At 36.0% G+C, this 24,835-nt stretch overlaps 1 protein-coding gene across 1 annotated transcript in view; it reads left to right on the top strand.

The window, feature by feature from the left end:
• CSTF3 (cleavage stimulation factor subunit 3) overlaps positions 1 to 24,835 on the top strand; it is a 50,653-nt gene that overhangs the window by 2,960 nt on the left and 22,858 nt on the right. Inside the window, exons 2-3 of the mRNA XM_040559710.1 lie at positions 6,805 to 6,906; positions 7,036 to 7,131. Of these exons, the coding sequence (XP_040415644.1) occupies positions 6,805 to 6,906; positions 7,036 to 7,131 (198 nt within the window). The remainder of the gene's footprint in view (positions 1 to 6,804; positions 6,907 to 7,035; positions 7,132 to 24,835) is intronic.

Raw genomic sequence — 24,835 nt, 5'->3', positions numbered from 1 at the left:
AGTGGGAGAGTAAAGGCTTTGTAAGGTTAAAGTCTCAGATGGAGATTAGAAGGCTTTATTACACCATGTGCAGTACAGCTGGAACGTGCCTTCTCTGCCTTTAGGTTGAGCTTAGCTAAGCGTCGTTAGGCTGCATGGCTGTGTGGTAGAGAAGGAGCCTGAGCTACCAGGTGGAGGCTGTCTCCTCCCCGCACTGTTACTGTTGAACAGAGTGGGGTAAAGGAGAGGGGATAGGATGGGACGTGGGAACGTGATGCAGGCACCATTACTGCATGGACCCTTTTGGGAGTCAGAATAGTTTCAATTCTAGTACCGTTTGCTATGCTGGACCCAAACTAATTTCTGCAGAACCAGTTGAGTGATACCAGAACTTAAAATCTGTTAGGTCCCTCCTAAACTCATGGCAAGGTCTACATGATATTTAACCAGCCATAATTTACAGGGTTGGTTTCTAGAATACCAAACACTTTTGTCTGTCTATTTCGTAGACAGCATCTGTTGCTGTTTGCTAGAAGATTCCCTCATTTTCCCTGACAAGCTCTTCCCAATCTCTTGCATGTGTCAGGGTTAAAAAGAGTATGCGCTTGCAACTATAACTTCTTTTACATTTTTTCCAGACCTTTATGTAATGTATCTGGTTTCATTTTGTGTGGTCATTGCTCCAGGTACTCTCAAAGAAGGCCTAAATGCATTGTGCTCTTTTTGCCTCTTTCTCCTATGACAGAGCAACTTCTCTTATTCATTTAATAAATACAAAGTTGCCAGACATGAGTTTTATCTGAAGACTTGACGCAGTATTTATTTTACCCTTGCAATAGGTTACTTCTCATCTTTTTAAGTCTAGAAACATGCATTTTCCACTTCCTGTACTGGTTTCCGAGCTGTGTCTCAGCCCTGCGATGCAGGTTACCTCTTATGAATATGAATCTGCTCCAAGACTGAGCTATGGAAAAAAAGTCTGTGTAGTTTCTGTGATTATAGAAAAGACCTTGAAAGAAGTATATTGTTGGGTTTTTTTTTTTGGGTAGTATTTCCTGTCCCTCTCTACTGCATTCATACCTTGTATCTGTTTGGTACAGTACAGCGTACAAGTCTCTGAATTCGAAGTGCGGTAGTAAATGCTAATGTAAGCAACTTAAGCTTAATATTTTAAAAACAGATGTTGGTGAGCACAGTGCTGAAAGCAAAGGCTTATTTTTGCAGGATTGTGGGAGTTGAGCTTCACAGGAGGAGTCATTTGAAACAACAAAAAAAACCTAGCATAGTAGCATATATAGTACATAACTGGCTTTACTATCACTGTTTACAGTTACTATAGGAACTGGTAGTTCATAGAATGAAAACAAGGTTTGATGGCGAAAGACTTTGGACTTGGTGTTGCGGATGTTTTTCCATTTTTTTTGCACAATTGTAACCAAGCTCTATATTTAAGCTGCGTTTTCTGGGACAATAAGTTCCAGATACACCAAGAAGCTAAAGTGGAAAATGTCTAAATGCTAACATTTGGGAAATAGTCTCATGAGGAAAGAATGGTAATCCTTATTAATCTAAAGCTCTTGATTTGTACAGAGATATAAAACAGCCCAGATAGTTCATAGAAGTTTACCTGTAAAAGTATCATTTTAAAAATTATTAGATTAATATGCTGCGTTACATCTGTTAATAGTGACCCAGTCTTAATGGGCAAAGATTCTTCCAAAATTGTGTTCACAGTTGAATTTCCTTAGTGGCCAAATAGAAGGCAAGGTATTATAAATAGATTCAAGAGTTGCCTATGGGAAATACTTTCCATTTTGGTATCATTGTTGTTTGTTGAACTCAGGAAAGACGCCAGTTTCCATGGTTAAACAAGGCAATCTGGAATACGGTGTGGTCCTAGAATAACTGTGCAGCTGGGTGTTTGTTCTGGGTTAAGTAGCTTTTCCTGTCAACAGTGAGTTAAGTTAGTAGGGGAAGTATGGTTGCTGGACACTAAGTATCTCGCTTTGTTTTCCCCCACAGAAACAATCATTAGTACACAGAGAAAGTGCAGGAGGTCCAGTGCTGTGGTGTTTACTGTACTAAATTACCGGATGTGCAACAAGCAAAGAGCAAGTTGCTAATTCTTATTGTGTATAGCCATAACTAAGCGTGAAGGAAAAGCTTAGGCTAGGCAAATGTGTAATTTAACCAAATTGAGAAATTAACAACGTTTAAGGTGCATGTTTTTTCACTGCAAAAGCTCCTTTTGTGGAAGCAGGATGCTTTAAGCAATGGGATGCATTATATGGTGTGAGCAGCTGAAATGTGTTTGGCCAGGTATTTTCTGCTGGTTTGGAATCATGAAGGTTCACTGTCAGAGGCCTGGGGAAACTCTTAACTGATGCTTTTAGCAGTAAGGTATAAACCAAGAATTTTTCCTTGAAGGTGATTAAAAAGAACTTGCAGTAAAGACTAAAAGTCAATTCATGTGTTCTTGTTCCCTCTGACATATTTTATGAATTCAGATGTGGCTCTTGTACAATTGACTGATTTTGTTGGAAGAAACATTTTATGCTCTTAGTATCTGTGAAACTAAGAATCCATTGCCATTTATCTGTGTACAACTAATGAAAGCTGTGAATCAGGCTAGATGTTACAAATACAAGTACTGACAACTTTAAGTGCTAAAATGATTCAGTGACCTTGAGTAGGTTGTTTGTGGGATTGGAGCCCGATTACACGGGAGGTATATTGAACACAGTTATCAAAAGAAAAGGACAAAAAGTACTTCTCCAGTTTGAATGCAACAATTCTTTGCAGCATTTTTATCCAGCCATTAAAGAAAAGTTAAAAGTTAGTATCCAATTTGGTAGTTTTTATGGTAGTTTCTGCCGATCTAAGTTGGGACTGAAGTTCTATATTTTTTTGAATTCCGTATTCTTCATCACATCTGATCCTGGTAACAGGGAGCAGAGCCAATCAGAAAGTTGATTGCTTTTCCTAATAGGGTTTTTTTCCTGCTGATTTAACTCCTTGAACTGGCTTGGTACAGAATGAGGCAAGCTCAGGCATGTGCCTTAACCAGAGGAAGGGACTGAAAATAAATGCTTATATAGGGGCAGGATCATGTCAGTGAACAGCACCCGGTGGGTGAAGTATTTACGGTGTTGGATACTGGCTGTTGTGCAGGTGATACAAATAAAAGTACATAATCAAAAGTCATGTGCTCCCAAGCTGTGATTAACAGCAGCTCTAAGCACAGGGTTGGTTAACATGCAGTTTTCGAGACTGTGATCTTTCTAGTTGTAGTTGAGCAAGGTTAAAAGTCACAGCTCCCTGCTCCCCTTCACTGCATGCTTACATTAGACGTTAGTCCTCAGAGATTTTGGCGTGTCACTGAATGCAGGCGTGTACTCACTCACCCAGCTCTGGCAAAGTGGTCCGCACTGGAAAGCCTGAGCGTTGATTTCTCCGGCGTGTTAGGAATGATTAGGCATGAAGGTGAAAGGTAATGAGAACTTGTTTTAGTTGAGATATAAACTGAACGCTGGTTTGCCTGCAGTGTAGTTTGCTCTACATGTGGATGGCTCGTATAAGATTTTATTTTTTTTAAGCCAGAGAAAAGGAGAGGGAATGCTCACTGGCCTGAAGAGTTTGGGCGTTTTCTTACTGGTGACGTTAAATATAAGCAATACCAAACAGTCCATATTAAAACCCTGACCATATCTCATTTATCAGTTCTGCAGAGCTCCTGTGTTTTTCTTTTGTTTGCATGGATAACTTTTTTTGCTGATGCTAAGTGAATACTTGCTAATGTAAGAAATTAGTCCTTCAACTTCTTTCAAATAAAAGAATCAAGATTTTCTTATGCTTCCTACATGGATTAGGAGTCCTATATCACACATACAACATTAATGTAGGATTACTGGGATTATGCAGTGTCAGCAGTTATTTTTGCAGTAGCTTAATTTATTGCAGCCATTCTGAGGTTATTGCCCTATATCTGCATGGGTGAAACTGACTTCCTGGAAGCCCTTAACTGTTTTACAGCAGCATCAGCTGAGTTAAGTCTGTCACATGGAAAGGTTTGAGGTAATACAGCTGAGCTACTGCTGAAAGAGTTGAGATGCACTACAATGCTCCATTCTACTTTTTCCTGTTTGGAAGTGACTAGTTGCAGTAGAGGACCCGGTGGTTGAAGAAATGTTTCAATTGTTGTGTAGCGTAGAGCAATAAATTGTAGCCAGTGTTAATAGTACTCCTACAAACTAGGCGTTTCTGTCTAATTGAATAATGAATAATCTATGCATGCTTGAATATTTGAGAAAAATAGATTTCATTGAGCCAGAATACAATGAGAAGCAATGCTTACCACTGCTGTGGGGCATATTTGAATTTAGTGCTTTACTGAATAAAAAAACCTGCAGTTTTGGGTCATCTGTAGAGATAACTTACATAAATTGTCTTTTAAGTTTGGAAAATTCAGATTCAGTGCTGTCGTCCATAAGTTGAAATATGCTCATGCATGCATGTCATTTTGGAAAAAAATAATGTCACTAGTTCGTTTCATACTGTTTCACATCCTAGAGCTGTATTACTTCAACTACAGTCTGCAGTATTGCCCAGTCAGCATTTCAATGGACTTAGAGATGTAAAGATGTTCATATGGAGATTTATAAATATACTACTTTTGAACTGTCAAGTTTGAGCTAAATTTTTAAATGTAATTTGTTATGAAATTAATTTTACAAATTAATTTCCTGTGGGATGTGATACTTGCCTTCAAAGTTACACTGCTTTGCACCAAGCAATTACTGTTAAGAATGACTCAGAGCTGAATTAAAAAGAATAATGGTCTTCATACATAAACTCCTATAAAGCACGTTCTACGATTTTTTTTCCCTTTCACACGACTGCTCGAACACATCAGTGTAACGCTTCAGCAACATTCTTGATCACTTGTCCATTTTACAAGTAAAAAAAAAAAAAACTAATTTGAAGTCTTAAGGCAAATAACTTGATTTATATTCTGCTAGTAGGACTGACAGGAAAATTAGTAGTGCTGAGAAATATTAAAAATACAGTAACCTTCTGAAATGATTAAAGTTGAATTATGACATAGAACATAAGTAACTTCAGTATAGTAGTATATCTGCAAAGGTTAATAAAACCGAATTGGGGTGGAGGGAGGAAGAGGACCTGCTGAAAATAAAGTTGATATTCCTAGGTAGGAATATCTTTCTTGCAGGCTTACTGTGTTTGCTATCTTCAGCTTTTTCTTGTTTTAAAAATCATTGTGTTGCACAATACTTTGCTGGCAGCTTACCTTCTTATAACACTACTGTAATGGTTCTGTTTATTATTGCACTGAGGAATAAATGATTTTCCAGTAAAATCCATTAATAATACCTTGGGTTTTTACTCTTAGAATGTCTGGTCCTCAGAAGTGATGTGCAATAGCGATGCTTGTTAATTTCATGAGAAATCACAACTCTGTAGTGTTATACATGTCTAGTTGCCTTCTCTTTTTTTTGTGTATGATGAAACCTTTGATAGAGGTGAGCATTAGTTCTCTCTGTCCTGCTTACTGTCTTTATAATCTTCAGAGCTATATATTGGCCTAGATCCAATATTAAGAAGTAAAATGACTTCCTTGAAATAATCTTATAGCAGCTGACAGGTTTTTTTTTTAGTGTTCTGTACAGTAATAAGTCACCGTCCTCCTGTACAATACAGAATGGTGTATTGTAACAGTAAATATGTAGATAACTTGTAAAATTTCTCCATAAATATTTTATAGTAATAGTATAAATACATATTATTACTGCATGAGAGCAAAGCATACTTGATCATATGATTTGGAACTGCTAACAACTGCCTGAAAATGAGCCAAGTTCAGAACGTTCGTTAAAAAAAAAAAGTACACAGGTCAGAACAGTATTTCACATTTAAAAAAGCTTCATAGCATTTGGGGTTGTAATAAGCATGCATTTAAAAGGCTTGAGTGGATGTGATCATTATAGATAGTAATTCTATTTTCATATACTTCATGCCAACAGCGTTAAATCTAGGGATTTTTTTCTGGAGATCCTAAAGATATTTCCACAAAAACAACTTCAAAAGAAAATGTCAACCTATACTGCAAGAGTAGCTTTATTAACAAGTTAACATTCAATTTAGTATAGATTTTAGTATCAAAAAAAAGGTTTTAAACTCAAATTTGAATGTCTCAGTGTAAAGAAAATGTTTTATGGTAGGTAGTGTCAAAGCTACGGGAGGGCAACTAAGAATTTGCTGATTGCAAGATCAGGAAATGAACCAAAAAGAAATCGTGCTTAGATAGCATGTAAGTGTTGCTGCTAGAACTGTCATCTCCTAGTTTTTTTTGTTAAATCTGTAACTTGTGATATGAAATACTTACTGTCTTGTCTATGCAGAATGATTCAAGCAGTAAACTGGATTTGTTTGGCTGAGGGCTGTAATACAAAAATCAGTCTGAATTTACTTAAGCCGTCTTAAAAGTTTCAGGTCAGTACAACTGTTTGGAGTTCATAGTGCACTAAGTCTTCTGGCAAACTTGAGTTTGTTCTAGTGTTCTAAAATGACTTAGTTTAGTCTAGCTTTTTGCTGGCTTACCAGATGTGTAGAGCCTGTGGTAAGAATACATTATCTTACTGAAACAACTTGCTTTTACAGATAAAATTACAATTAGCTCCAGCATAAAAATCTGAAGTCTGGAATGTTACATTGTCAGTGTGTTGTCATTAGCTTGACCTTGTAGCTGGGATTGAATTTGTGAAACTCTACTTGTGATCTCTTATGTCTTCTCTCTAACTTTTCTAGGCTGCTGAATATGTCCCAGAAAAAGTGAAGAAAGCTGAAAAGAAATTAGAAGAGAATCCATATGACCTTGACGCTTGGAGCATTCTCATTCGAGAGGCACAGGTTTAGTGACATAGGATTACATTTCCTTATCTATGGTCCACTCACACTATTTGGTTCTGGAGTAAAATCAGCATATTCATTTACATAAATCATAATATTGTAAATGCTGTTTTGATTTTCAATTTTTAGAATCAACCTATAGACAAAGCACGGAAGACCTATGAACGCCTTGTTGCCCAGTTCCCCAGTTCTGGCAGATTCTGGAAACTGTACATTGAAGCAGAGGTTAATATTTTAACATTCTTTCTTATATAACATTTAATAGGAATTTAAGTTTACACTCTCATAAGCATAAATAAGATAGGCACATACAGTCTACAGACAGGGGGATTGAAAGTATACCTTGCGTTTATTTTGTAAAATAGGTACAAAGGAGTAATTAAAATGAATTCTAAAGTATTGGGTCTTTTATGAGATGATGATTGTTGCATTATGGAATTGCAACAACATTAAAACAGTTTCACTGGTATTGGAGTGCTTTAGCCTTTTCTTTACTTGTCGTGTCAATTTATTGCCTCCCGTGTCATTTATTTAGAGGACATTTTTTTATTCATACGTACAACTTTATCTGACTTTCTGTGGATGTTTGGATCTTTTAATATTTTTGCTTCCATAGGGAATTGAGTATTTCTGTGAGTAGTGTTTTCAGGGAGGGTGTGGGATGGGGATGGCAGCTGAGTTCTGGAACGACAATGCTGGGAAAATGTGTTAGCACTACTCATTAGCTGCTAGAAATCCGAACAAAATTGGGATTATTCACGTAACTATAAAACTACAGCATTTTTGTACCCACTAAGTGCATTGACCACTTAAACTTTAATGATGTGCTATGAAATATACTGTAGCGTGGGTATTTTTTTTTAATTTTCTGTAACTACTTTATAACAATACACATACTTTTCATGGGCATCTTTTAGCTGCACATTTTTCTTGAGACAAGTCTTCTGAACAAGTGGTGGGGACCTGTGTTTCGTAGATAAGAAATGAGCTAGCTAAATTTTTTACTATTTTATGTGAAAATTGATAAGCAGCAATCTTGAGTGGCAAAACTTCATTGTATAGTTATATCATATTTTACATTAACTTAAGAATCCAAATGCATCCTGGCAGTAAATTTTTAAAGCTTATGAAATAAAACTGGGATCATGGGAACCTAACAGAAAATTTTATATTGCAGTTTGTAGGAAGATGTAATAGTATAACCTCAAATGAAAAATACTGAATGAAATATCCTTGAGTTTACACTATTTCGTTTCTAATAGCTTGTAGTGGTTACTGGAATGTTGGTGATTGGACATATTTGGGAGATTGTGAATGCACTAACACATACAGATGTGAATTTTTCCTTTTGGCACCCTACAGGCAAATTCATTAGCCTCTTGTACCCTTCAATGTTTGCTATAGAATCTAGTCTTTAGAATCTAACCTAATTAGAGGATTACCTGAAAGTTGCCTGAGTTCTGTGGGATTTGGTGGTTATTTAAAAGTTTTATCTTTCCCATGACTCAAATTTAAGAGGTGAATAAGACCACCTCAAAAAGTCTGTACTATGTGCTACATCATAGATCATTCAGCAGAAAGTATTGTTATCAGTGTAAGGTTTCTTGTCTGAGTCTTGAACCACGATCAGAGATGAATAGACAGACATTACCTCCCTTAATCAATACCTTTTAACTAATTTCTAATCTAATAGTATTTAGAACCACAAACAGTGGCAAAGCTTAAACAGTCTAGGATGTAATTCTTAGGTGCTTCTTCAAGGAGAGAAGATGAGCTTCTACACAGCTGGTATGGTAACCAAGTAACACAAGGTAAACTTGAGAAGGAGACAGTTGGCAGTAAGATCACTAGCTTGTGCGTGCACGCGTGCGTGTGGGTGTCTGTCTATAATTACACTCGAAATATAAGAGAAATGGAATATATGATTCTGTTACTCAAAAAATTGGAAAAACGTGAACTTTGGAGATCTGGTAGAGGTTACACTTGGAATGGGTTATGCTTAAAAGAAATGCAAGGGGTTATTTTTTGGGAACTTATCTGAGGAGGACATTTTTTAAACTCCAGTTATGACTTATATTTCCAACTTTTCTTTCCTGTTCCCAGTAATTCTTTCAAAACTCACTTAGTTACTGATACAACTCCTAATCAACATGCTTATATCTGCCTGTTTCAGTATATGTAACCATTTATAGCTGCAAGCCGAAATAACTTCCCGTTTCCAAATTCTTCACTAAAAAATATATTCACACAATTGTACACTGTCAGTGTTGTTTAAAGTTGTACATCATATGTGTAGTCCTGTCAGAGTAAATTCAAAGTGAAATGTTTTCTCAAATGTTCCTTTAACAGTACGAGCATAAGTTAAATTATTTTTTTCTAAGTCTACCTGACATAGCTAGAGGAATTGTTTTGAGGCTTCTTTTCTCACAGCCTTAAGATGTACAAGGAATATATGGAAGGTACTTCCCGAAATCTTTTTTCCATTGGAAATCCTAGCATTCTCCTGCTGCTATCAGGTTTTTCTTGGATACTTCAGAATTATAGATCTTTCCAGCCTTGAGTTGGGAAAGTAAACTTGTGGTAAATCTGAGTTTAGCATTGCTTTTGATTCACTTTCACTGTCTCCGTATTTAAATCTGGAAATTGCTACATCTTCAGTTATCTGTGAGGTATGTCTTTCCTGATGTCAAAACAAGCATATCACTTTCCTCTTTAACATGGTAACTTGTTTCCTCTTGGTGTCACAGAAAGAGAGGAAGGTGAGGGCTGTTTTCTGGCAGGTTGTCTTTCACTGGATAGTTCTGTCCAGTGAACTACACAAGTCTGAGATGAATATCGTTACATAGTGTTGTTCTATTATTGGAAGATGGGCTAGGGTAAAGGTTATGATTGTGGCCTCATGAAAAATGATTTAGCCCTGTAACAGATGTTCTTCATAAAAATATTAGAAATATTTAAATTTCCCTTTGTGTAACTTGAGGAATGTGTTCTTTTCAGTTCCAGTCTTCAAGTAAAAATAATTGTTTATAAGCTATATGAACAAAAACTGTTGCCATGCATATGCTGGTTCATTTTGTAGTGTGAAACTTAACTGCAGACCTTACTGCTGTGATTACTTTTTTTTTTTATGACAGTGTTACTCACTGTCTCTGTTTTATTTTACTATGTTACTTGGTTCCCTAGTGGAATATAGTGTAAAGCAGTGCTCAGCACTTAGTATATCATCTAATGTATTGCCACTGATGTACAGACTTTGCTGAATTAGCTGAATACTCTGTGTTTCCATTTTGTATGCCAAGCACTGATTCTGGTCTCTGATCATGGCTGATCACTGTCACTGATCTCTGGTTATGGCTGGTTTGGCAGTCATTTGAACAGGGAAATTAACTGGGAAGAGCACACTTTGACACTTTGCTGTGTGGAACTTTAATATTAAAGTTTGAATTTGTCAAAAAGAAATTTTGATTCTCACACTTTATTTCTTCTGACATTCAGAGAAGCAGTTGCAGGACGTGGAATTAGTAGAATTGGATAAAGTGTCTCCTGGCTCACAATATTTTGGGGTCATAGCATTTAAATGCTTAAGGCTTGTGAAAATAGAGTTTGGTTAGTGAATTAGACTAGTCTATTTTTATACATTTTAACAAGTAAAAGTAGTTAACTATATATTTGTCATCTCTCCAAACTTAGGAATTGGAGCAGTTATATTACTCTTGTTACTCAGACTGTTTTCTCTACTTGCTTGAAGCACATTTTTCTCTTGATACTTTTTCCATAAAAATCTACTTCCAGAAAACTTGAATCAATTCACATATCAGTGCCTCTTTGACAATTTTAAAAACGATCATGTAAATCTGTCCCACGTGTACCATGATGTTAAATTAATAGATCACATGATCTGGATTCTATCCTGCTCTGCTGATTTGCTGTGCCTTTTTGGGTAAGTTATTTAACCTGTTTTTACCATTATTAAAACACAGATACCTACCTACCTCACAGGGTTGTTGTGAGGCTCACTTAATGATTAAAGTGCTTTTGGCATCTGGCTAAAAGGTGCTGCAGAAATGTAAAAATAAATTCTGTTGTAATACACCCTGTGATGCTCTAGGCCGAGCTGTCTGTTACTGTTTCCTCTGTCTCTTTGATTGTTTGACCAATCTTTTAGATACTGAAAGACCTGTTAATTCCTTTCATACACTTGAAAGAACTTTCACTTTACTGGTGGTGTAGGTATTTCAGTAGTTCTGCAACAAACATTTGACATCATTGCCTTTTTTTCTTCTAGTTTCCCTTGAGAAATCACTAGGCTGACGATCCTTTTAAGCACGTTTATTAAACTATGTTCGTGTATTTGCAACACTTTATGAATTTTTAGTTGCTGACAGGTTAAATTGAAACTTTAATTGTCCTGAATGTTTCAGGCCAGTTCACACCACACCTTTTTACCTTTTCTGTTGGGCATATTTCATTATATCTTGGTCACTTTGAACTGTTGTTAGTAGGCACTGAAAGTTTTCTATAATTAAAGATTTAAAAGTCATAAGCACAAGACAGTTGTGACAAATATCCCCACATCTAGAAACAATAAATACAAAACTAGTAAATTGCATGTAAAGTGTTTGGCTGTTAATATGTATTTTTCATCTTGCAATTTTTTTTTCCAAGTAAGACCTCTGTGTTACTGCTTGTTCTAAACAAATGAAACTAGATACAATTGTTCAGATAATTTCTATTTGATATGAACATTTTGAATTTTAGATGTCTCAGTAACAAAACAGATGCTGTATGAGGGTTCAGATGGTGGGCCCAAGGCTTAGGGTTGATTGTTTTGCATTTCATCATATGCAATACATCAGTATCTTTAATTCGTGTAATTCACACTGGTGTGGATACTAGTCAGAATGTATCATTTAACATACTTGTATATGAAAAATGTAAATAAAACCATTTAGAAAAATTGTTTTTGTTTAAAATGTTTGTGTTTCTTCCAAGCATTTTCTTCCCCTTTTACTTTAATCTGTTTCTGAGTTCAGAAAAAAAATTATTACGCTTCCAGAATACTTCTGCTTGGGGAGAAATGGGAAATGACGTCTGTCAGGATCAAGTTGGAGTGATCAGAAGTCGTAGTAAAATAGACTTCTTAGCTGAGATTCTGTTTAGTGGTTCTTTCAGTTGAAAATATTGTATATATTGCTAGCCAATTTGTGTAAATTTCTTATGGAAAACATATCCCATTATCACTCCCCTCCTGCCCCCACTTCCCCTATCTTACCACATTTCTTATAGAAAACTTCTGCTTTTGAGAAACCGTTGTACAGGTGCTCTGTACAAACATCCATATTGCACATTCTTGACTACCTCAGTCTGAGACTTTTAATCTTTTTTTACAACTGTATTATTTATGATCTTTTCTTATTCATGTGTGGACTTGTTCCATTCCTGTTAATAAATGTTGTTCTGTCTGTGTGATTATTGTAGACTTGCACTAGAAATTAAATGCAACTTCTTTCCTGTCTTTTCTGCTCAATATGTAAATACAGGCATGTACACCTTGCATAGTTGCCATGGTCCTATAATATGTGTAATATCAGAAAGCTATCCACATAATTGACATTGTTAGTTTCAGTTGGTGTGGTACAATAGTAGTGGATTTCCAGATAATTTCTGTATTTGATCATAAAAATAACATCATGGGAAGGTATTAGGAGTTTTAATTTTGAAGTGGAAGTGATGCTTAATGAAGAGATTACTATGAACCTTCTTCTATAGTGTGTTGCTGTTTTCACATGAATAAACATGGACTGCTTCTTGTTCTGTCGTATTCTTTCAATGTGGGGTGACAGAAACATATTGGAAATGTTAGTTATATAAAACACTTGTTCACAACACTTTTGAAGTCTCACTTCCAAGTGTAACGAAGACAGTGACAACTTTCCTCATTGTGTGCTTTCTTTTGTTGAGATCATGTGCTGATCCTTTTACTGATGTTCTGAAAGGGGGGGGGGGGGGGGGAGGAGTGTGTGTGTCAGGTGAGACCCAAATGTCAGCTTCTTTCCAATGTCTGAACCTGAAAGATCCTATCGTAAATACAGAGCTTTCATATGAATCACGTATTAGCTACAGATTGGTTATCTTCATCTGGATCGATGAAGGAGCTGTAATTTGAAGTAGTGTATCATAATTTCTCATTCCTTTCTACATCTTTTCCAGCTTCCAGTTGTCAGCTGGTTGAGTTACTTGTTGATCTGTCTTCAGGTTTTGAGAAGCCCACTGGCTGTGAGGACACTTTCTGCTAAACTGTATCTGTTAGTGTTACTGCATAAAACAATTCATTATTTGCTCCAGAATCTCTTTTTAGATTATGAAAAGGCTTTTGAGTCACTGCTGCAATGAAATACAGTGGCTTCTCTTAACTAGCAACTTCTGTGAAGGCAATCCTTTCATTCTGTGTGCCATTCGATATGCATTCTTTAAGAGTATGCATTGTTTTTTTCCCCTTATTAGGGTATGCTTTTTCTCGATGATGGTTCAATGTGACGAGTGTTCTACATCCAGTTTTGGAATTCTGCAATGAAGCGTTGTGTAGTTAGCACAGCAAGCTTTGACATTTTTCCATTCTTACATAAAACAATTCAAAAGTGAGATGTACATAGAATCCATTGGTACACGACTGTACCATTGTACAGGAGGCATCCAGGTATTTTTTGTGGCATATCTTGTACATGCAGTTATCTTCATGTTAAAAGGTCTTATAATGATTGGAACCGGATTCATATTGGGGTTTAACCGGTTTGGTAATAATAAATGCTCATAACGGACGTATGAGAGCATTTGCAGAGTTCATTGGAACTATGCTGTCAGAAATGTTTCCATTTAAGGGCAGGCATTTTAAGTAGAAAGATGCTCTTCTCATTTAATTCATGGACAGTTTTCAGTAATAGTATTACAGAAGTCCTGTTGCCTCTAGATATAAGACTTTTAATAGAACTTGCTTCTAACCTGAAGTATGAACACTGGATCAGGCTTCAGGTGTATTCTCTTAGAAGCAGGTTGTTTGGAGCCAACCGACAGGGCCCATGTGCTAATATTATTTTTCACAAGTTCCAGTGAACACGTTACTGATGACACATCAAAATATGTTTTTAGTAGATCTTTCAACCAAAGCTCTTGTAGATAGACTGCTAGGCTAAAGACTTTCACAGTTTAAACATGTTGAACTTTCTCCAAAGTGAGGAGGGCTAGATTTGTTGATGTGCTGAGGAACTGTAGTAATTTTATTCGTACCTTCAACCTTACCCTGTTTCAATAAGACAGTTACAGAGCTTCCAGATGTAAAGCCTGTATAGGCTTTTATCATTATGAATTCAAGCTGTTCCTCTGAATCAACCCATTTGGAAAGTTCAGTAGTGTGGTGCCATTTTACCTTGTTTGACTCCTGTAATGTGACCACGTAAAACTTTCTGAGCAGCTTAATCTCTTCAGATTCCCCATGGTTTGCATTACTTGAATGCATGAAGTAGGGAATATGAGGTAGAGAATAAGAAAGAAGCAGTGCGTGAATCAGGATAGAGCAGTGACTGCACACACTTTGAAGTGTTAAGCCATGAGTACAGCAGAACAAACTTGCTGTGAACAGATATTTTTGTATTGGTTTATGCAAGAGTGGACATCAAATACATTCAAAAAATACTTCTGTAATCATGCATTTGGACTAGAAAGGCAACTTGCAAAATGGTGCCTAGTTAAGTGATTTATTTCTTTCTGAGTCAAGACTAACAAAAGCATCAAATTCAAATACCATGTCTTATAGAAGTAAAGGTTTTCAATCACTGTTCAAGTGTTTAAACAGTTTTTTTTTAAAAAAAAAAAAAAAGCTCTTCAGAGATTAAAATGGATTACATATGCAAAAGTGAGGCAGCAGGTTTTTAGTGTGCTGTCCTGCAGATACAACATGTATGGTCAAGTTAGCTGGTGGTGAAGTAACTTTGTTGTGCTCAGTGGAGCTACGTTTATACATAAAACTAGGTATATTTTAAATGTTTGTAGTGTGACCTGGTAGTAAAAAGGGCAACCTGGCTGCAGCTGAGTCTTAGTTCCCTTTTCCTTAAGAAAAGGGAAGATGCTATGTCAAAGAACAAAAATTCCTAAAGCTTTTTTTTTCTCACACTATATATTTTGGTTTTTTTTCTTCTTGGAGGAAATAAAGTGTGGTTACAGTTGGTGGCATTTTACAGTGCATATAAGGGTGCTGGTACAACTTCCTATTAAGTTCTCCCTTAATTTAGGAGTTCAGTTTAGCATATAAGAAAATATGTATTAGTGTACTGCTTTTCACCCCTTCTCCCCCCAGTTGGGGAGAGCATGCATACTCGATTTTATTTTTCAAAATTATTTCAAATTGGCTTTGGAATTAGTAAGTGACTGGTCCTGGTTTAACACTGATGCAGTTCATCTCAATTCTGCTTTCAGGATATCTGAAGGGCAGGCGACAAACGTATTTGGCTTCTCTCAAATTCTGCATCCCTAGAGCTTCTGTTAGAGGCTTGGTCCCCAGTATATACGTGCATTATATATGTTAATTAACTAAATGATGGGTAGGAAGAAATCAAAAAAGCATACTTAATATATAGTGAGCTAAAGTAATAAAGTCACTATTTAAAATAAATTTTTAATATTTTGATTATTTTAGTTTTTATGGCTAAATTAAAACATGCTATAGGCTCCATTTATGTGGATTCCTCAGGAATCTCTCAAACTATGTATGTATACATGCAAGGTTGTATGACCAGGTGACCTCCAGAGGTCCCTTGCAACCTGAGACGTTTCTGTGATTTTCTAATATATGGTTATGTAATGAAGTTGCACAGCGCAATAGAAATCTAATGCTAAATAGAAATCTGAGTATATCAGTACAAATTGCCAACAGTTAATATACTTAGGTTATTTAAAAGTTTATAGCTACTCGTGTAAGATTATGCACTAATTATTTTCCTAAGTTAAAGTTGAATATATTTAGAATTACAAAAAATGACAATTTTTTGTTATATACAAATACTGAGTGAAACATGATGATACTGTGTGTAAATGAGTGGGGAAAAACTAAGCTAGATTCCCTGCTTTACTTTTTTTCTTAAACTCTGTAGCTGAGTATAGGTCTTCCTTTTCCCATTTTGTGTCCCTGTCTATCAAAAAACTATTTTTGTATGTTTTCATAGAGTAGAGTTAGAAGTGCATTTACTGTAAAAAAAAAAAAAAAAAAAAAAAAAAAAAAACTCTTGCAGCGTGTCCTTGCAATGCACCCATCAGATGACAAAGAAGTCCCAAGAATCCTTATGAAGAAAAGCTGTCTTTGGATAGTTGAGATGTTCTTTGTATTTAAGAAGTGTATTTAAGAAGCATGCTTCTAATTGCTGGGTTTGATGGGGAGGAAAGGGAGGAAGATTCCCTAAGAATGGAATAATATATTTGTATTTTTATCTACTTTTCTGAAATTTTCTTGACTTTATTTAAATGAAATATGCAAAAGTAATCTATGACAAACTTTTTTACATCCTAAATATTGCAGAAGTCTGGTGTTCTTAACATCACTTAATTATGCTTGTGCATCTTCATGGATGCTGATGTGTTTGTAATGTGTACCCCTCACAAATGCAATACCATGTAGCAGCCTGTACCATGCAGTGTGTTGCATGAACAGTTCTGGATTTGTTTTAAACTTTCCCTGAAATATTGCAATGAAATCCCTGAAGTTTAGTTACTCTCTGCAGCTTGTTATTTTGTACTGTATCAAGGATAATTAGAAGATAAAACTCAGTTTATTTGTACTATGCAGGAGCTTAAGGTATAAGAAGCCCTTTCACTGATGTTTCTATTCTGGAGAAAAGAATAATACTAACATGAGTAGGTTTTCATCTACTTAAAGGTGGAGTGCACTTTTAATAATATGAAAGTAATGTAAGTTGAAGATGAGCTACAGTGTTTGAGCAAAAGTTTACAGAAATTTGCTTTTGTAAAGCATCCTCCTCGAGGAATTTCAGCTTGCAATTTCCTTCTCTTGGCTATATTGATTGCCACCTCTCTACAGGTTTTCCATAGACAACACAGTAACAGTCGTAGTATAAGCATTATGCTTCAAAAGTCTGCCTGTATAACCCAATGGTGCTAACAAGTTCATACACAAAGAAACATTTCCTTCATACTAAATTATCAAGCCTTGTACCTAGAGCCCTAGTCTGTTTTAATTTTGCTAGGGGAAATCCATAATTCTAGTACACTGGCTGTGGCTTTAGGAATTATAAATTCTGTCTACTTGTAAAATTGTGCTAGAAATGCTTACTTCATGGTGATGACGATGTACCAAGTAACTGAAAGAAAGTACAATTCGCTCATGTTGAAGAAATTCAGGTTTCAAATAGACAGGTCTTAAATAGGGATAAATCTTCAAAAGTGCAAGTAGGTACCCCTGACAACTCTAGTAGCCATTTAAACTTTTGTTATGTAAGCACACTCTAATATAGTTCCCAACAAATGACTTTTTGGTCCTGTTACACAAAAGCACGTAAAATAATTTTAAACAGAGCAGTGTCCCTCAACTCCTTCAAAAACAAACAAACAAACAAAAGGAATCGTTGCCCTGCTGAGTGCATGTTATTTGCCTGTTGTTGCCAACTAGCTATCATTATTCAGGGAAATATTATCAATGTTTGTCAATGGGAGTACAGCATAACAGTACATAAGTAGGATGGGCAGTATAAGTTTAAAACCTCAGAATATTCCATGGTATTTGCCCTTGATGAAATTTCAGTGATGGCAAGCCTGAGCAGGAAACTGACTGCACTATTTGTTGTTAAAGGTTAGAACTTCATTTCTCCAATATAAGTTGTGACTAAACACTATTTAGGTTTTGCGTTTTTGTAAATTTGATTTAAGGTTAGTATTTTAAAATGATATCCCCCACACTTGTGTGTTAAAAATGGATTTTAAAATGGAAATAGCATGGAATATTTAAGTTAGGTGACAATTTAATTGAGCAGAAGTATTTTCCTTGCACTAAGAGCAGATGGAGGTAAGTTTCTTCATAGTGCCACAGAGTTTCTGCTGTTCTTGCTGCTTGTCTTCGCTGTTAAAAAATAAAATACTAGTGCATAAGAAACCTCACCTATTTACAAAAAAAAAAAAGGCATAATCTTAGATATTCATCAGTTTACTGATGTTTCCTAAATTCAGTTTTCTCACCAGAAAGGTTTTGTTATGTTCTTTCTCATATTTCAGAAATAATAGGAATAAGGTCAGTCTGTGATTTTTTTCATTTATAAAAGAAAAAAATGTGTATTTTTAAATCTGGTTTTGTTATTTTTGTTGATCATTGGTCTGAATGCAATGAAGACCACACTGGTGAGTTGTTACCATTAACCTGCATGATGGACTTCTAGCAGTCTGTCATTTCTGCAAAAACTTCATAGTTGAAATATTTCATTGCTCTTAGAGTGTGCTTCTGTACCTCCAACATAAGAAATCTTGACTGAATGTTAGTATGCACCAACTATTTGAATTCAGCACTGAATCTGTATTTTGTTTTTCTCCCAGGCTGGCAAAGTTGCTAAAAACTCTGTAGATTATGGTTTTTCACCTGTTTGTAGAGAGAACTCTGCTCACACTATGTTCAAGGACAATTCTTTGCTCAAGTGCTGGCTGATTCAGTGTATCAGAGAGATTCCATAGTAATACTTCACCATGTGGCCAAATCTTCAGACTGGATTTTTAAGAATGCTGAATCGTCATGATGATGTACACCAAAATGAGTGCAAGCACCATCTTCCTCCAACACGAGGCTAAGGTTAGAGTGAGGGGAAATTCACGTCGTCTTTAGAACCTTGTCTGTCTTGCTGTGAACTATATCTTCTCAATCTGGGTAGTTTACATAATGTTTTAGTAGCGGTGCCCTGTTTTTTACCAAACCAAATATTTTTTGCCAGTGATAAAATGATCGGTTAAGCTACTCTGTTAATTACATGTTATTTCTACAGATGATGGTGGTTTGGTGTTCTTGTGCGCTTGATGTGCTTAGATCAGATCAGATGCCACTCTTGGCATCCTGACTTAACTGGCCAAATAAAACAAAGAACAACTATAAAAATACCATAATTTTGTATAAGGTGCGCATCTGTGCAGCAAATTGGATGCAAGAGATCATACATAATGGTTTTTAATTCAGTTTTTGAAACTGACAGACATTTTGCATTCTTTAATGTGCATCCTGTTCTGTACTCTGCTGCCCAGTCTTTGTCCAATACCAGTATGTTAGCAGTTAAAGCAGAGTCCTCAGGGACTGGATCATATTTACCAGGTGTCTGTCTACTGAAGAGGCTTTTTTTTTTCCACATGAGTTGAGAACTGCTTACTCTGGGTTTCTGAATTACCAATTATAGCAAAAAAAAAAAAAAAAAAATGTTTAAAATGCTCAATTTGAGGAATAGGAGAAGGAATAACAAACTGGCTGGATCTCTGCTGTCTCTTACAGCAGCTTCCTAGACTGTCTGATTCTACATGAACATCACTTCTTGGTTCCAGGGTGTAGAAGCAAACTAATTTTTAACGGTGACAAGCAATAGAAGAAATAAGTTGATTAATATCAAATAGTTTGTTCCTGAAAAGAAACTTTATTAATTCAGAGTGCTCTCTGGCAAGAGGGACAGAACTACCAGCTGTATTTATTTGGTCTGTACAAGTGTATGAAAAACCACCTCCCTTCCTCGTCAGTAAGCAGGTGTTTCTTTCTAGGTTAGGGTCAAGACTAACCTTTCTTTGGCAAGTCTATGCATTTACCTGTGCAAGTACTCATTTCAGGTCCCTATTGGATCAAGACACTAAAGTATTCTTTTAGGTAAATAATGCAATATTTGTGTGTGTAAGGCCTTTGGTGTTAGGTAGCCTTACTTTCAAAAGATGATAGTTGTCTTTTAAAAGTTGGCTTGCAGTCACATGCCTTCAAATAACTTCTAAGTCTTTCAGTTTCCATCAACAAAAATCTCATGTATCATCTCAACTGGTTATGTAAATGTTTTAAGTGGGTTCATAAAAATATGCATCAATACTTGTGCCTCTTTGTAAAATAGATTTAGGCAGTACTCGTTTACAGGCAAACTACAGATTACATCATTTTATCTTGTCATCAACTTTGAATTTGAAATACCTTCCAGTTCATTTTATTCGTTCTTGTGTAGGTAGCCTATTTAGCTTGAGCATATGACCCTACCTTCTGGTATTTGTTCTCTGAATTTGAGATGTGGAAAGATGGGAGGAGACTGGGACAGCAGTGGGAAGGCAGTTGTATTTCATCTGTCTGTTTTTGCTAGGCCACGTGGGCTATGTGTTTCTATAGGGCTTTTATAATGGGCTTTCATATTTCATCTTTTCATAAGACATGAAATAAACTAAATGCACCTACCTAGCTGTGGGTGAAATGAACATTAGAACATGACATTTTTATTTTATTGAAATTGGAAGTTAGAGCAGTGCTTCCCTCTGTTTATCTGATACTGATGAATTTCAAGTAGGAATAATGCAATGAATTTATAAAGACAGAAGAAAATGCCTCACATGAGGTGTACGTTATTTTGAGTTTACCTGTAAAATTAAAGACTTCAGGGCAAAGATCTAAAAAAACAAGATAATCTTACAGTAGAAATGTCACCTTGAATTGCTAAAGACTGGGGGAATGTGTAATCTGTATTTTTATTTTTCTATTTGAGTTTTTCCTCTATGTATTCAATTACTCATGTAAGATAGCTTAGTAAGTCAATGTAAGCATTAAGTTCAGCTCTCAGATATAAAGCAGATACGCATACATTTTTCTCTTTATCCTGTTTCATGAATAGTGTGACTATTCCCACAGGCAGAAGCCTAGCAGGCTTAGCTTTAACCATTGAAGTCATCAAGTTGAAGTTTAAAAGAGGAAGAAGGGGAAGCCGCTTGAAAAACTTTAGTCACACTGTGTTTAAGTGGAAAGAAGGTAGCATAGGATTTAAATATTCTAGGGAAGTGTTTTTTATGCACTAAGCAGTATGATAAGCTGTCATAGTAAATAATTACACTCAAAATCAAATATTTTAGAAACAGAGGTTGCAGAATAGTTGTGCACCGTCCACTTAAATATTATTGGTGGATCCACTCTTTACCAAAAAGATTCCCATTGTTCATGTGGTTTTGTATTAGGCAGTTTATGATCGATCCAAGTAGATATTGAGAAGACACTGCAGTAAAATTCATATGCTGAAAGAAACCATTAATTCTTAGCAGTGAATGCTACTCCTGTAGTGAATTTTGTCTCTTTTACCAAAAGACAAACATGTGGGCATTGACTTTTCAAATATGATCTTTCCTTTTTTAACATCGTAGATGAGACCTTCCAGTAACTATGACTGAGAATATGCAAACTCATAGGAAACAGTAGAGAAATTTTTTTTTCTAACAGACATACAAAGGGTTTTAATTGGGGCAGCTGCCTGTATTAGAAAAATGCAGTAATTCCCCGTGCTTTAATTTGAATATTATATTGCTGTAGAACAAAAATAGCTCAGTCATCAGGTTAATCTTACATTTCTGAGGCTAATTATTTCCTAGTTTACTAAATGACTGAAAAAAATGTTTCTGCATGATTTCTTAGGAAATCCATGGGAAAGCCAGGATTCAAACCCACATTCCTTCCTTATAACATTTTTGCAGTGTTGCAGCTCAAGTGTACTTGGTGTGGTTTTAATAAGGTTATAGTGTAACACGGTGCACGTCTTGTCAGCTGCAAATTCAGAAGATGAATGCAACGATGCAACCAAGATGCTGAGAAGTACTTGGACATGAGCATTATTCTCCACTATTAACTTTATTGTTTCTGATTCTTATTTTCCTGTGACGAGACAGCTGTCTTCTGTGGTCAAGCAGAGCCCCTAGACGTCTGTGGAGGCTTGTAGGCCATCTACTGGTTTTAACAACATTTGTCTCTGGGCCATTTTTGCAACAAATAATTGGAAAATTGCTTTCTGTGTTCCAACTGTGGAGACAAAACATTAAGAACAATTTGTCCTCTGCTGACAGGCCAAGGTAGTCCCGCGCTAGCATTGTGACTGTAAGAAGATTATGTTGTATTACGTTACAATTACATTTTCTAGTACCGCTCTCCTGTTTGAGAAACTTCTGTTCCTTTTCCTTAGGTTGTCTTTAATTTGAGGAAGGCCTTTTTTAGACTGCTTTCATTGTAAAAATGAGAGGAATTAATGCATGGTCTCTGAATTTGGCCACTTCAATGGGGCAGTATTTCTTTTGGGTCCTAAAAATTTGATAATTTTGACTACTAACTCTTTTTTTGGGTTTTGTAGACACTCTATTTAAGGTAACTTTTTTCCACTTCTATATGTATTGCTTTTTTAAGTGCATATTCCAAAATCTCTTTAAAAAGTAAGAAATTCTAGCTTTTTCAGTTGTATCATGAACATATCCTAGATGGAGGACTATTAAAACTTTCCATACAAAAATTCGGATTATCCGATATCTTCATTCTACAAAAAAAAAAAAACAATTCACAGTATGAAATGATTATAGTTGTCAAAACTGTAACTTTCTGTGTTTTTTTAATGCAAGTGTATTTGAAAATAATGCATTAGAACTGCTTGTAGGCATGTAGTGAGCGTAGTAAGAAGTCATCAAAGTACAGTCCTACCGGGGATCTTACTGCCACCCAAAATGTCCTTTTTTTCCCCAATTATATCATCAAATTACATTTAAAAACTCACTTTCTTACTCACATATTTTGAGAATACCAAAATCAAATATGGGACAATTATTTTTTAATGAGGTGCATTATCGTTATGAACACTTATTTCCAATAGTAGTCAAAAGCAACTAGAAGATTTTAAATCGAAAGTCTAAAGGTAGATCTCAGAGCTTTAAAGAGTGAGGTCTGTGTGATGAAACAACTGGCTTTTAATTTTATTTCTACCAGGTAGTGATGTCTCATGTACCTCTTAAGATAAGTTTTCTGTTGCAGCAGTCTGATCCCTGTATTGTTTTTAAGGTCTTAGTATCACAGGGAATTTTGGGTTACTGGATTAGTGCATCGCTAATGATGGCAGACTGCAGTTTGGCAACCTTGAGTAAGATGCCTGTAATATTAATAAACTAACTGAAAAAAAAGTGTTAGAGGAATGTGTATGTCCAGTTCAATTGCCAGTGCTAAGAGACTGCTCATCGTATGTGGTTGAGGTTAGATGATGGGTGTAATTTATCCAAGCTTACAAATTGGGGATCTCTAGCTCATTGAGTTGGGCTGAGTATCTTGGTTTTTTGCTTATGTCTTAATTTAACTTTTTAACTTGAGTGTTCTGCTCAAAAGCTAAGACGTCAGGTCCTTATCTTGCAGCATTTTGTCATGTTAACAGGTTAGCCATGGCTGCTGTTTGCTTTTGAGTCCTATAAATTTGTTTCTCTGACAGTGAAATCAATGTAGAATTAATACTAGGTGAACAAAGACCCGTTGCTTTGTGAAATAGCATGTTTCATAATAACTGCAAAGGGTAGTTGTAGATCTGTTAGCCATCTGAAAACGCTTCCTATTGCTATTGTAAAATACAAAAGACATTGAGAAATAGAAATGAGACACAGAAATGAATTAAAGTACATAGGAAGAGCCAAAGTGCATAAGTCAGGATGGAAGCAAGACAGCTTACAGGACTGTGAATGTGTGGTGACGTTCTCTACTGTGACTTAATGTGAGTATGAAATTAAAGAGGAAATTATAAGCCCCAGAGCATGTTTAAAATTGACTTTTTATTAAAAGAAAGAAAAAAGAATTGCAGACAGTCTAGGTATGAAGATGAATATGGCTAGAAAGGAATGGATAATGGAAAGGATGTTTAGCATTTGTAAACTACTTCATACAGATGATAATTTGATAGTTGGCAAATTTCCTAAATAAAAAAGTGTAGTGATTTTCCTGGTTTGGAGAAGATGTGAAAAAATGTCTATTGGTTTAAAATAAACATTTATAAAAATGTGTTGTACTATAAAGATGGAGACCAAACTAGCAGAGAATACAGGATTGCCTCACATTGGTTGGAAAAATGCTTGGGAGTGGGTTGTTCACACTTTCTCTTACTCTTACATGAAGAAAGTGCCTTGCTGTGGGACCAAGATGCCAGTATGTTTTGTAAGGAATAGAGGCAGATACTGTTCCTAAAGATTTGTCTGTATGTGGAAATTCAAATTGCACTAAGGTGTGAACTAAAGCAGACTATCTGTTTAGAGATAGTCAAAAGCTGCCTGGGCATGGTCCTGGGCAGTCTGCTCTGGGTGGCCCTGCCTGAGCAAGGGGGGTTCGACCAAGTGACCTCCAGATGTTGATTTTGACATCAACCATTCTGCAGTTCCACAAGTTTTCCGCTCACAGATAGGGAATTAGGCTTTTCAAGTCTTTAGTCTTACATTTTTTATTACTATTTTACAGTTAGCTGGTAACATGGGGGTCTGTCTAGGTTGATGCCTTTGAGAGCAAAAAGGGTTTCCTCTGACAGGCTTGTGTGTACTTCGGCTAAATTGCTCCTGAAGGCTGTTAAAGCTTTAGGGATCATGAGGCTGTAATGTCAGATTTCTTGTAATTAGTGAGTGAAAAACAACCTTGCCTATTCCTAGCTATCCATCCACCTCTCTAGCTCTGCCACTGTCCTCTCCCAGTCTCCCATTGCAACTTAGCTCCCTGAGGAAAAATGGTGTCATTCATTTACTGATGGTCACTTCTCCGGTAGACAAGGCCTTCCTTTGCTGTTTTTCCTGTCTTTAACACAAAATGGTAACGTGGCCCAGAATTTTGCTATAGAAGGTCAACATCTTCACTAGCTGCCCACTGTCTGTTGTTTTACATAAGATAGTAGCTGGTAATTGG

This window comes from Cygnus olor, chromosome 5, assembly GCF_009769625.2.
Source record: "Cygnus olor isolate bCygOlo1 chromosome 5, bCygOlo1.pri.v2, whole genome shotgun sequence".
NCBI lineage: Eukaryota > Metazoa > Chordata > Aves > Anseriformes > Anatidae > Cygnus > Cygnus olor.
Note: the sequence above shows the minus strand (reverse complement) of the source record. Positions and strands in the feature narration are given on the sequence as shown.